General features: G+C 52.7%; 1 protein-coding gene across 2 annotated transcripts in view; it reads right to left on the bottom strand.

Moving 5' to 3' along the window:
• Positions 1–1,514: 1,514 nt before the first annotated feature.
• LOC140001171 (uncharacterized) overlaps positions 1,515–11,090 on the bottom strand; it is a 195,418-nt gene continuing 185,842 nt past the window's right edge. For both annotated transcript variants that reach the window (XM_072032359.1, XM_072032361.1), the window contains exon 6: positions 1,515–1,670. In XM_072032359.1, coding sequence (XP_071888460.1) covers positions 1,530–1,670 — 141 coding nt within the window. In that variant the 3' untranslated portion in view covers positions 1,515–1,529. The remainder of the gene's footprint in view (positions 1,671–11,090) is intronic.

Here is an 11,090-nt window from a genome sequence, read left to right as displayed (position 1 = left end):
AGGGCTGGCCGCCAGCTCGCTACGTTCGCTTTGCTTCTCTTTGTATTGCCTTGCTCTGCTTTGCTTTGCTCTTCCTGGCACAGTTTTGCTTTCCCATACCTCCTTTCCTCTGCTGTTCTTGCCCCGGCTTTGCCTCAGATTGCTTTGCTTTTTCTTTCCTGAAAATGTTTTGCTTTTCCTTGTGCTACATTCCTTTGCTCTGCTTTGACTTGCTCAGCTTTGCCTTCCCTGGCCGTGCTTTGTTTTGCTTTATGGGGCCATGCTTTCCTTTTTTTACCTTTGCCTTGCTCTCTTTTGCCTCACCTGCTCCTGCTCTCACTTCTATTTTCAGGCCATGCTTGCCTTTGTTTTGCTTTACTTTGTATTCCTGGCACTGCTTTGCTGTTCCTTTTGCTACTTTCTTTTGTTCTGCTTTGCCTTGCCTGGCCATGCTTTCCTTTGCTTTGCTTTGTATTCCTGGCATTGCTTTGCTTTTCCTTCTCTGCTCTGCTTAGCTTCTCTTAACCCTGCTCTGATTTGCCTTACCTCCAACTTTTTCACTTTGTTGTGGTTTTTATTGCTGTTTTTTTTGTTTTGTTTGTTTGTTTGGTTTTCTTCGTTATTTATTTATTTATTTATTTATTTTCACTTCTTTCTCTTTCCTGGGACTGCTTTGCTTTTCCTGGTGCTACTTTCCTTTGCTGAGCTTTGCCCTCCCTGGCCTTGCTTTTTTTTTTTTTTTTTTTTTTTTTTTTTATAGGTCCATGCTTTCCTTTGTTTAGCTTTGCTTTCCTCTACTTTGTTCTGCTTTGCTATGCCTTTCCTGGTCATGCTTTGCATTTTTTTTTTTTTTATTTTTATTTGATGTTCAATTCCATGCTTTCTGTTTTCCTTTTATGTCTTTTTCTTGTGTTTTCTCTGGCCGTGCTTTGCTTTTCCAGGCGCTGGATGTCATTGCTTTTCCCTATTGTCGTGGTTCCGCTCGAGTGGGCAGCCGAGCTCCACCACAGCCGCTCTCTCACTCCCCCTCCTCAAAGAGGAATGGGGAGAAAATCTGTGAAAGGGGCTCAAGGATTGGGATAAGGACGAGAAAATCACGCAATAATTAGTGTAACGGGCAAAACAGACTCAGCATAAGAAGACAGATAGTAAGATTTATTGCTCATTACTAACAAGCTAGAGAAGTGAGAAACAAAGGAAAGAAACCAAAAGCACCTCCCCCCCCATCCACCCTCTTCCACCTCCTCCCCCCGAGCGGCGCAGGGGAACGGGGGAGTGGGGGTTATGGTCAGTCTACAGCACTTCTTCTCTGCCGCTCCTTCTTGGTCACTCTCGTCCCCTGTGCTGTGGGGTCCCACCCACGGGATGCAGTCCTTGACGAACTGATCCGGCGTGGGCTTCCCACAGGCAGCAGCTCTTCCAGAACTGCTCCAGATATGGGTCCGTACCACGGGGTCCATCCCTCAGGAGAAAACTGCTCCAAGCCGGCTCCCCTACGGGCAGCAGCTCCTGCCAGATCACCTGCTCCTGCGTGGTCTCCTCTCCACGGGCTACAGGTCCGGCCCGGAATCTGCTCCGGCAGGGGTCTTCCACAGGCGGCAGCCTCCATCGGTGCAGGGCCACCTGCTCCACCGTGGTCTCCTCCACGGGCTGCAGCGTTGGAACCCTGCTCCACCGTGGTACTCCATGGGCTGCAGGGGGACATCCTGCTTCACCATGGTCCTCACCACAGGCCGCAGGGGACTTCTGCTCCGGCGCCTGGAGCACCTCTCCCCCTCCTTCTACACTGACCTTGGCACCTGCAAGGCTGTTTCTCACTCCCTTGACTCTCCCGGCTGCTGTGGCGCAGCAATTTTTCCCTGTCTTAAATATGCTCTCACAGAGGCGCAAAACAACATCGCTTATTGGCTCAGATCTGGAAAAAAATGGGGCCCTTCCCAAACATGGGGCGGCTTCTAGATCTTTCTCACAGAAACCACCCCTATGGCCCCCTGCTACCAAAACCTTGCCATGTAAACCCACTACACCTATGCCGCTAGGTCTTTTCCCTAGCAGGGCTTTGCTTTGTCTTGCTCAGCTTTCATCCGCATTGCTCTGCTCTCCTGTGCTGTGCTAGGCTTCCTTTGGGGACAGTCTCGCTGATTTTGCTGCCGAGTCGATTGGTAAATTTATGAACGCATAAACCGTCAGAAACAGAACTTGGCCTCCCCGCAGCCCAGCCACTGTCCCCTCAGAACTGGCGCGTGTGGGCAGCAGGCCTGGCCAGCCGACATGGTCCATTCTTTGTCCCCAGCCATGCGGCGAGCTGCCAGGTGGGCCCCACTGCTCGTTGTGTGTCTGAGGTTCTCGACGACAGTAAGTAACTACATGATTCCCACAACTACGGTGGAAGAAATCCACAACAACAACAACAACAACAAAATAGATAGAGATATATAAAACCAGCTAAGGCAAGACATGGTTCTTGCCCACCGTCACGGTGGACCAGGAGATGTGAAGGAGGCTGGGGAGAGGGCGATCAGGGTACAGCCACTGTCCAAGTCTGGCTGCCACCTGCACACAACATGAGGGCCCTCCGGTCTGCCCCCCACAGACACTTGGAACCCAAAGGAGTGCTGGCCGCCAGCTCGCTACGTTCGCTTTGCTTCTCTTTGTTTTTCCTTGCTCCGTTTTGCCTTGCTATGTTTTGCCTTTTCTGGCCATGTTTTGCTTTTTTTTTTTTTTTTTTTTTTTTTAATTGTTCATTGCATTCTTTTGTTTTCCTTTTGGACCTTTTTAACGTGTTTTTAGAGGCCGTGCATTTCTTTTCCAGGCCGTGCTTGTCATTGCTTTTCCCTATGCCGCTAGGTCTTTTCCCTAGCAGGGCTTTGCTTTGTCTTGCTCAGCTTTCATCCGCATTGCTCTGCTCTCCTGTGCTGTGCTAGGCTTCCTTTAGAGACTGTCTCACTGATTTTGCTGCCGAGTCGATTGGTAAATTTATGAACGCATAAACCGTCAGACACAGAACTTGGCCTCCCCGCAGTCCAGCGACTGTCCCCTTGGAACTGGAGGCTGGGTGCAGCAGGCCTGGCCAGCCGACATGGTCCATTCTGTGTCCCCAGCCATGCGGCGAGCCGTCAGGGGACCCCTAAGTGCTACTCGTGTGGTGATAGTGTTCAGTGAGAATTTCAACGAGAATATGTAACTACGTGATTCCCACAAGTACGGTGGTAGAAATCCACAACAAACAACAAAAAAATGTATATAGATATAAAACCAGCTAAAGCAAGACATGGCTCTTGCCGGGTGTCACGGTGGACTAGGAGCTGTGAAGAAGGCTGAGGAGCGGGCGATCGGGGTACAGCCACTGTCCAAGTCTGGCTGCCACCTGTACACAACATGGAGCCCTCCGGTCTGCCCCCCACAGACACTTGGAACCCAAAGGAGTGCTGTCCGCCAGCTCGCTACGTTCGCTTTGCTTCTCTTTGTTCTGCCTTGCTTTGCTTTGCTTTGCTCTTCCTGGCACAGTTTTGCTTTCCCATCCCTCCTTTCCTCTGCTGTTCTTGCCCCTGCTTTGCCTCAGAGTGTTTTGCTCTTTCTCTCCTGGAAATACTTTGCATTTCCTTGTGCTACTTTCCTTTGCTCTGCTTTGACTTGCTCAGCTTTCCCTTCCCTGGCCATGCTTCCAGTTGCTTTATCAGGCCATGCTTTCCTTGGTTTAGCTTTGGTTTATAGACCTGGCACTGCTCTGCCTTTCCTACCCATGCTGTGCTTTGCCTTGCCTCAAACTGCTTTGTTTTCATTTGTTTGCTTTGTCTTTCCTGCTTACGCTTTGCTTTCCCTTTTGCTACTTTCCTTAGCTCTGCTTTGCCTTCCCTGGCCTTGCTTTCGTTTGCTTTATCAGGCCATGTTTTCCTTTGTTTAGCTTTGCTTTGCTCTGCTTTGCTTTGCTTTGCCTTTCATCTTTTATTCGTTATCCTTTTTTTTTTTTTAAATTTATTTATTTATTTATTTATTTATTTATTTATTTATTTCATGTTCCTTGCATGATTTGTTTTCATGTTGGACCTATCTGATGTGTTTTTACAGGCCGTGCTTTGCTTTTCCAGGCCCTGGTGGTCACTGCTTTTCCCTATGCCTAGCAGGGCTTTTCCTTGTCTTGCTCAGCTTTCATCCGCATTGCCTTCCTCTCCTGTGCTGTGCTAGGCTTCCTTTGGAGACTGTCTCACTGATTTTGCTGCTGAGTCGGTTGGTAAATTTATGAACACATAAACCGTCAGACACAGAACTTGGCCTCCCCGCAGCCCAGCGACTGTCCACTCGGAACTGGCGCGTGTGGGCAGCAGGCCTGGCCAGCCGACATGGTCCATTCTTTGTCCCCAGCCATGCGGCGAGCTGCCAGGTGGGCCCCACTGCTCGTTGTGTGTCTGAGGTTCTCGACGACAGTAAGTAACTACATGATTCCCACAACTACGGTGGAAGAAATCCACAACAACAACAACAACAACAACAACAACAACAACAACAACAACAAAAACAGATAGAGATATATAAAACGTCACGGTGGACTAGGAGCTGTGAAGGAGGCTGGGGAGAGGGCGATCAGGGTACAGCCACTGTCCAAGTCTGGCTGCCACCTGTACACAAAATGGAGGCCCTCCGGTCTCCCCCCCACAGCCACCTGGAATCCAAAGGAGGGCTGGCCGCCAGCTCGCTACGTTCGCTTTGCTTCTCTTTGTATTGCCTTGCTCTGCTTTGCTTTGCTCTTCCTGGCACAGTTTTGCTTTCCCATACCTCCTTTCCTCTGCTGTTCTTGCCCCGGCTTTGCCTCAGATTGCTTTGCTTTTTCTTTCCTGAAAATGTTTTGCTTTTCCTTGTGCTACTTTCCTTTGCTCTGCTTTGACTTGCTCAGCTTTCCCTTCCCTGGCCATGCTTCCGGTTGCTTTATCAGGCCATGCTTTCCTTGGTTTAGCTTTGGTTTATAGACCTGGCACTGCTCTGCCTTTCCTACCCATGCTGTGCTTTGCCTTGCCTCAAACTGCTTTGCTTTGCTTTGTTTGCTTTGTCTTTCCTGGTTACGCTTTGTTTTTCCTTTTGCTACTTTCCTTAGCTCTGCTTTGCCTTCCCTGGCCTTGCTTTCGTTTGCTTTATCAGGTCATGTTTTCCTTTGTTTAGCTTTGCTTTGCTCTGCTTTGCTTTGCCTTCAATCTTTTATTCTTTTTCCTATTTTTTTTTTTTAATTAATTAATTAATTTATTTATTTCATGTTCCTTGCATGATTTGTTTTCATGTTGGACCTATCTGATGTGTTTTTACAGGCCGTGCTTTGCTTTTCCAGGCCCTGGTGGTCACTGCTTTTCCCTATGCCTAGCAGGGCTTTTCCTTGTCTTGCTCAGCTTTCATCCGCATTGCCTTCCTCTCCTGTGCTGTGCTAGGCTTCCTTTGGAGACTGTCTCACTGATTTTGCTGCTGAGTCGGTTGGTAAATTTATGAACACATAAACCGTCAGACACAGAACTTGGCCTCCCCGCAGTCCAGCGACTGTCCACTCGGAACTGGCACGTGTGGGCAGCAGGCCTGGCCAGCCGACATGGTCCATTCTGTGTCCCCAGCCATGCGGCAAGCTGCCAGGTGGGCCCCACTGCTCGTTGTGTGTCTGAGGTTCTCAACGACAGTAAGTAACTACATGATTCCCACAACTACAGTGGAAGAAATCCTCAACAACAACAACAACAACAACAACAACAACAAAATAGATAGAGATATATAAAACTAGCTAAGGCAAGACATGGTTCTTGCCCACCGTCACGGTGCACCAGGAGCTGTGAAGGAGGCTGGGGAGAGGGCGATCAGGGTACAGCCACTGTCCAAGTCTGGCTGCCACCTGTACACAACATGGAGCCCTCCGGTCTCCCCCCCACAGACACTTGGAACCCAAAGGAGTGCTGGCCGCCAGCTCGCTACGTTCGCTTTGCTTCTCTTTGTATTGTCTTGCTCCGCTTTGCTTTGCTCTTCCTGGCACAGTTTTGCTTTTCCATACCTCCTTTTCTCTGCTGTTCTTACCTCAGATTGCTTTGCTTTTTCTCTCCTGGAAATGCTGTGTTTTTCCTTGTGCTACTTTGCTTTGCTTTACTTTGCTTTGCTTTGCTTTGCTTTGCTTTGCTTTGCTTTGCTTTGCTTTGCTTTTTCTTTCCTGGGCCTGCTACGTTTTTACTTGTGCGGTCATGCTTTATTTTTTATTTCTTTGCTTCGTGTTCCTGTCAGTGCTTTGCTTTACCTTCTCTGCTCTTCTGTACCTTTCTTAGCCTTGCTGTGCTTTGCTTTGACTCAAACTGCTTTCTTTCCTTGGCTTTCCCTTTCCTGGCACCGCTTTGTTTTTCCCCGTGCTCCTTTCCTTAGCTTTGCCGTCTTTATGAATGCATAAACAAGTTCATGAAACTTGTTTATGAACACATAGAAAAGTTAGCCGGCCTGCAGCCCGACAGCTGTCCCCTCGGAGCTGGCGGGCAGGGACAGGGATCTGGCTACCGGGCCAGGTCTATTTTGTTGCCCACCGTTGTCCGGAGAGCCACCAGGTGGGCTCTGTTGCTATTCGTCTGGGGAGGGGTGTGGGTTGAGAACAACAATAAATAACTACTCGATTCCTAAAACTAAAGGGGGAAACAGATGGAGAAAATACTATTATTATTACTACTACTACTACTATTTTTATTACGTTTTAATGATACTTATTTCTATTACTATTTAATACTTTTATTTCTAATAGCTTTTTAGTAGTATATAATAATAATAATAATAATAATAATGACAATAACAATTTATATAATGATAAGCAGCTAAAGCAAACCAGCCAGGCAGCCAGCCAAACTGAGTGGCACAGGTGGGGAGCCGTTCACGGCCGAGCAGGAGCCTCTGATGTCAGAGCGAGAGGCGGCCCGAGGCAACCGGGGGCCGCTGCCACACCCTGGCCTTCTCAAACGCCCAGCTCCCCATAACCCAGCGATTTCGACTGACGCTAAGTTAACTACACATTTTGTTTTGGCAGCACCGTTTTGCTTTGCTTTGCTTTCCCTGGCCCTGCGTTGCTTTGCTTTGCTTTGTATTCGTGGCACTGCTTCGCTTTTCCTGGCCCTCTTTTACTTTGGTTTTTCTGTTCCTCACCATGCTTTGCTTTTTCTGGCCTCGCTTTGTTTCGTTTTGCTTGACTTTGTATTCGTGACACCGTTTTTCTTTCCCTGGACCTCCTTTGCTTTGGTTTCTCTCGCCCTTCTTTGTTTTGCTTTTGCTGGCCCTGCCTTGCTTTGTTTTGCTTTACGTTGTATTCAAGACACCGCTTTTCTTTTCCTGGACCTCTTTTGCTTTGGTTTTTCTCGCCTTTCTTTGTTTTGCTTTTGCTGGCCCTGCCTTGCTTTGTTTTGCTTTACGTTGTATTCAGGACACCGCTTTTCTTTCCCCCACCCCCCAGGAAATCCTTAGCTTAGTTTTTTTTTTTTTTTTTTTTTTTTCCTCACCCTTCTTTGTTTTGCTTTTGCTGGCCCTACCTCGCTTTGTTTTGCTTTAGTTTGTATTCGTGACACCACTTTTCTTTTCCTGGACCTCTTCTGCTTTGGTTTTTCTTGCCCTGCTTCGTTTTGCTTTTCCCGGCCCTTCTTGGCTTTGCTTTTCCTTTTGCCTTTTTCTTTTCCCTGGCAGGGCTATGCTTTGTCTCGCTCCGCTTTCCGTTGCATTGCTCAGCTCTGCTTTGCCGTGCTAGGTAGGCTTCTTTTGCAGACCGTCGCACCGATTTGGGCGATGAGTCGATCGGTGTATTGACGAAGGCATAAACCCTCAGGCGCACACCGTGGCCTCCCCGCAGCCCGACGACTGTCCCCTGGGAGCTGGAGGGTGGGGACAGGAAGCCTGGCCACCCACCCAGCACGGTCTATTCCTCATCCCCCGCTGTTCGGCGAGCCGCCAGGTGGGTCCCGCTGCTGCTGTTCGTCTGGGGATGGGGTTGGGTGAGGTTTTTTAGGACGATAAGTGACATTACATGATTCCCAATGATTTTGGTTCGTTTTGCTTTGCTTTACTTTTCCTTGCTTTACTTTTCGTTGCTCTTCCCCGCTTTGCTTTTCCTGCACCTGCTTCGACATGCTTTCCTTAGAACTGCCTATTTTTGGGGGGTTTTGGTTTGTATTCCCGGCACCGAATCCTTTTCTTTGCTCTGCTTTGCTGTTCCTACTCTGCTTTGCTTTTTTGCTCTGTTGATGTGTTTACACACTCGGGAACGCTGGGTCACCTCATTCGGCCTCCCCACAGCCCGCCAACCGTCCCTTCGCAGCTGGCAGGTGGGGGTGTGGGGGTCGGCCACCCAGCCAAGTCTATTCCAGTACCCCTGCTGACTGGGGAGCCGCCACCTGAGCTCAACTGCCATTTGCCTGAGGAGGCGGGGGGGGGGGGGGGAGGGGGGGGGAGGAGGAGGGGGAGCTGAGGAGTGGAGGGGGGGGGGAGGTTTTGAAAGACGGTAAGGAATGACAGGATTCCTTAAGCTACAGCAGAAAACAGGCAACGGAACAAACTAATAACAAACATAAAGATAACAGCATTTATTTTCCAAAGCAGCTAAAGCAAAGCGGCCAGGCAGTCAGCCGCACTGAGTGGCACAGGTGGCGAGCCTCTCGCGGCCGAGCAAGAACCTCTGACGTCAGAGCGAGCGGCGGCCCGAAGCAGCCGGGGTCCGCTCTCTCCCCCCGCCCCCTCCCCTCCTCGTGGAGCCACCAGGTCTACTTCTCCCTCCTCCTCCCCGCTCCCCCCGCCCCCTCCCTCCTCGTGGAGCCACCAGGTCTACTTCTCCCTCCTCCTCCCCGCTGTCTCCCTCCCCCTTCCCCCTCCCCTCCTCGTGGAGCCACCAGGTCTACTTCTCCCTCCTCCTCCCCGCTGTCTCCCCCCCCGCCCCCTCCCTCCTCGTGGAGCCACCAGGTCTACTTCTCCCTCCTCCTCCCCGCTCCCCCCGCCCCCTCCCTCCTCGTGGAGCCACCAGGTCTACTTCTCCCTCCTCCTCCCCGCTCCCCCCGCCCCCTCCCTCCTCGTGGAGCCACCAGGTCTACTTCTCCCTCCTCCTCCCCGCTGTCTCCCTCCCCCTTCCCCCTCCCCTCCTCGTGGAGCCACCAGGTCTACTTCTCCCTCCTCCTCCCCGCTGTCTCCCCCCCCGCCCCCTCCCTCCTCGTGGAGCCACCAGGTCTACTTCTCCCTCCTCCTCCCCGCTCCCCCCGCCCCCTCCCTCCTCGTGGAGCCACCAGGTCTACTTCTCCCTCCTCCTCCCCGCTCCCCCCGCCCCCTCCCTCCTCGTGGAGCCACCAGGTCTACTTCTCCCTCCTCCTCCCCGCTCTCCCCCCCCCCCCCCCCGCCCCCTCCCGCCTCGTGGAGCCATCAGGTCTACCCCGCCGTCACGGCCATCGGTCTAGCCATCACGGCCACTGCTAGAGGGCGGCCAGTGATGAGAGTAAGAAGTCTGGAAGGCAAGCTTCATTTACTTTGGCATGAAATGATAGCCCCCTGCTATCATTGTCAGGTGGACACAACAAAAGCCCCTTCTCTCTGCCCACCTGTCGTGGTTTAACCCGGCCGGCAGCTAAACACCACGCAGCCGTTCGCTCACCCTCCCCCCTCCCTCTCTGGGACGGGGGAGAGAAATGGGGAGTGAAGCCCGTGAGTTGAGATAAAGACAGTTTAATAAGACAGGAAAATAATAATAACAAAATAATAATAACAATAATAATAATAATGATACAATGGTGATAATACGAAAGTAATAGTATGTACAAACAAGTGATGCACAATGCAATTGCTCACCACCCGCTGACCGATGCCCAGCCTAACCCCGAGCAGTCCGACCCCCTCCCCCCAGCTAGCCACCCCTATATATTGTTTAGCATGACGTCAGATGGTATGGAATACCCCTTTGGCTAGTTTGGGTCACCTGTCCTGGGTCTGTCCCCTCCCAGCTCTTACTGCACCCCCAGCCTGCCCGTTGGCAGGACAGAGCAAAAGGCTGAGATGTCCTTGGCTTAGTATAAGCACTGCTCTGCAACAATTAAAGCATCGGGGTGTTATCAGCACTCTTCTCATCCTAAGCCAAAACACAGCATTCCACCAGCTACTAGGAAGAAAATTAATTCTGTGCTAACTGAAACCAGGACACCACCCCCTAACCTCGCACCTTTGAGTGTCCCCTTGCCCACCAGGACTTTCCGTGCATGACCAGCAAAGTGCCTGGACCCTGGCAGCCTCTCTCCCCCCGCCCCCTCCCTCCTCGTGGAGCCACCAGGTCTACTTCTCCCTCCTCCCCGCTGTGTCCTCCCCGCCCCCTCCCTCCTCGTGGAGCCACCAGGTCTACTTCTCCCTCCTCCTCCCCGCTGTCTCCCCCCCCGCCCCCTCCCTCCTCGTGGAGCCACCAGGTCTACTTCTCCCTCCTCCTCCCCGCTGTCTCCCCCCCCGCCCCCTCCCTCCTCGTGGAGCCACCAGGTCTACTTCTCCCTCCTCCTCCCCGCTGTCTCCCCCCCCCCCCCACCCCCCCCCCTTCCCCCTCCCCGCCTCGTGGAGCCACCAGGTCTACTTCTCCCTCCTCCTCCCCGCTCCCCCCGCCCCCTCCCTCCTCGTGGAGCCACCAGGTCTACTTCTCCCTCCTCCTCCCCGCTCCCCCCGCCCCCTCCCTCCTCGTGGAGCCACCAGGTCTACTTCTCCCTCCTCCTCCCCGCTCCCCCCGCCCCCTCCCTCCTCGTGGAGCCACCAGGTCTACTTCTCCCTCCTCCTCCCCGCTGTCTCCCCCCCCGCCCCCTCCCTCCTCGTGGAGCCACCAGGTCTACTTCTCCCTCCTCCCCGCGGCGCCGGCTCCTCTCCCCCCCTTTTCCCCCCGCCCGCGGCACCGCAGCCCCGCCGAGCAGTTGGGCGGGGGGGGCGGCGAGAGGGGCAATCCTCCTAGCTCGTCGCCGGCCGCTCTGCTCGGCGGGAAGCCGGCGCCACACGTAGGCGAGAGGGGTACGCATTATTCCGGGCACGGAGCTTCAAGCCGGCTGGTCGTCAGGCTCCCGCCGAGCCCGTGTCCCGGCCGGCGGGCAGCTAGATCGCGCGGGAGGGAGGGAGGGAGGGAGGGA

Source organism: Anas platyrhynchos, chromosome 38, assembly GCF_047663525.1.
Source record: "Anas platyrhynchos isolate ZD024472 breed Pekin duck chromosome 38, IASCAAS_PekinDuck_T2T, whole genome shotgun sequence".
Taxonomy (NCBI): Eukaryota; Metazoa; Chordata; class Aves; order Anseriformes; family Anatidae; genus Anas; species Anas platyrhynchos.
The sequence above is the reverse complement of the archived record's forward strand: the minus strand, read 5'-3'. Positions and strand labels throughout refer to the sequence as shown.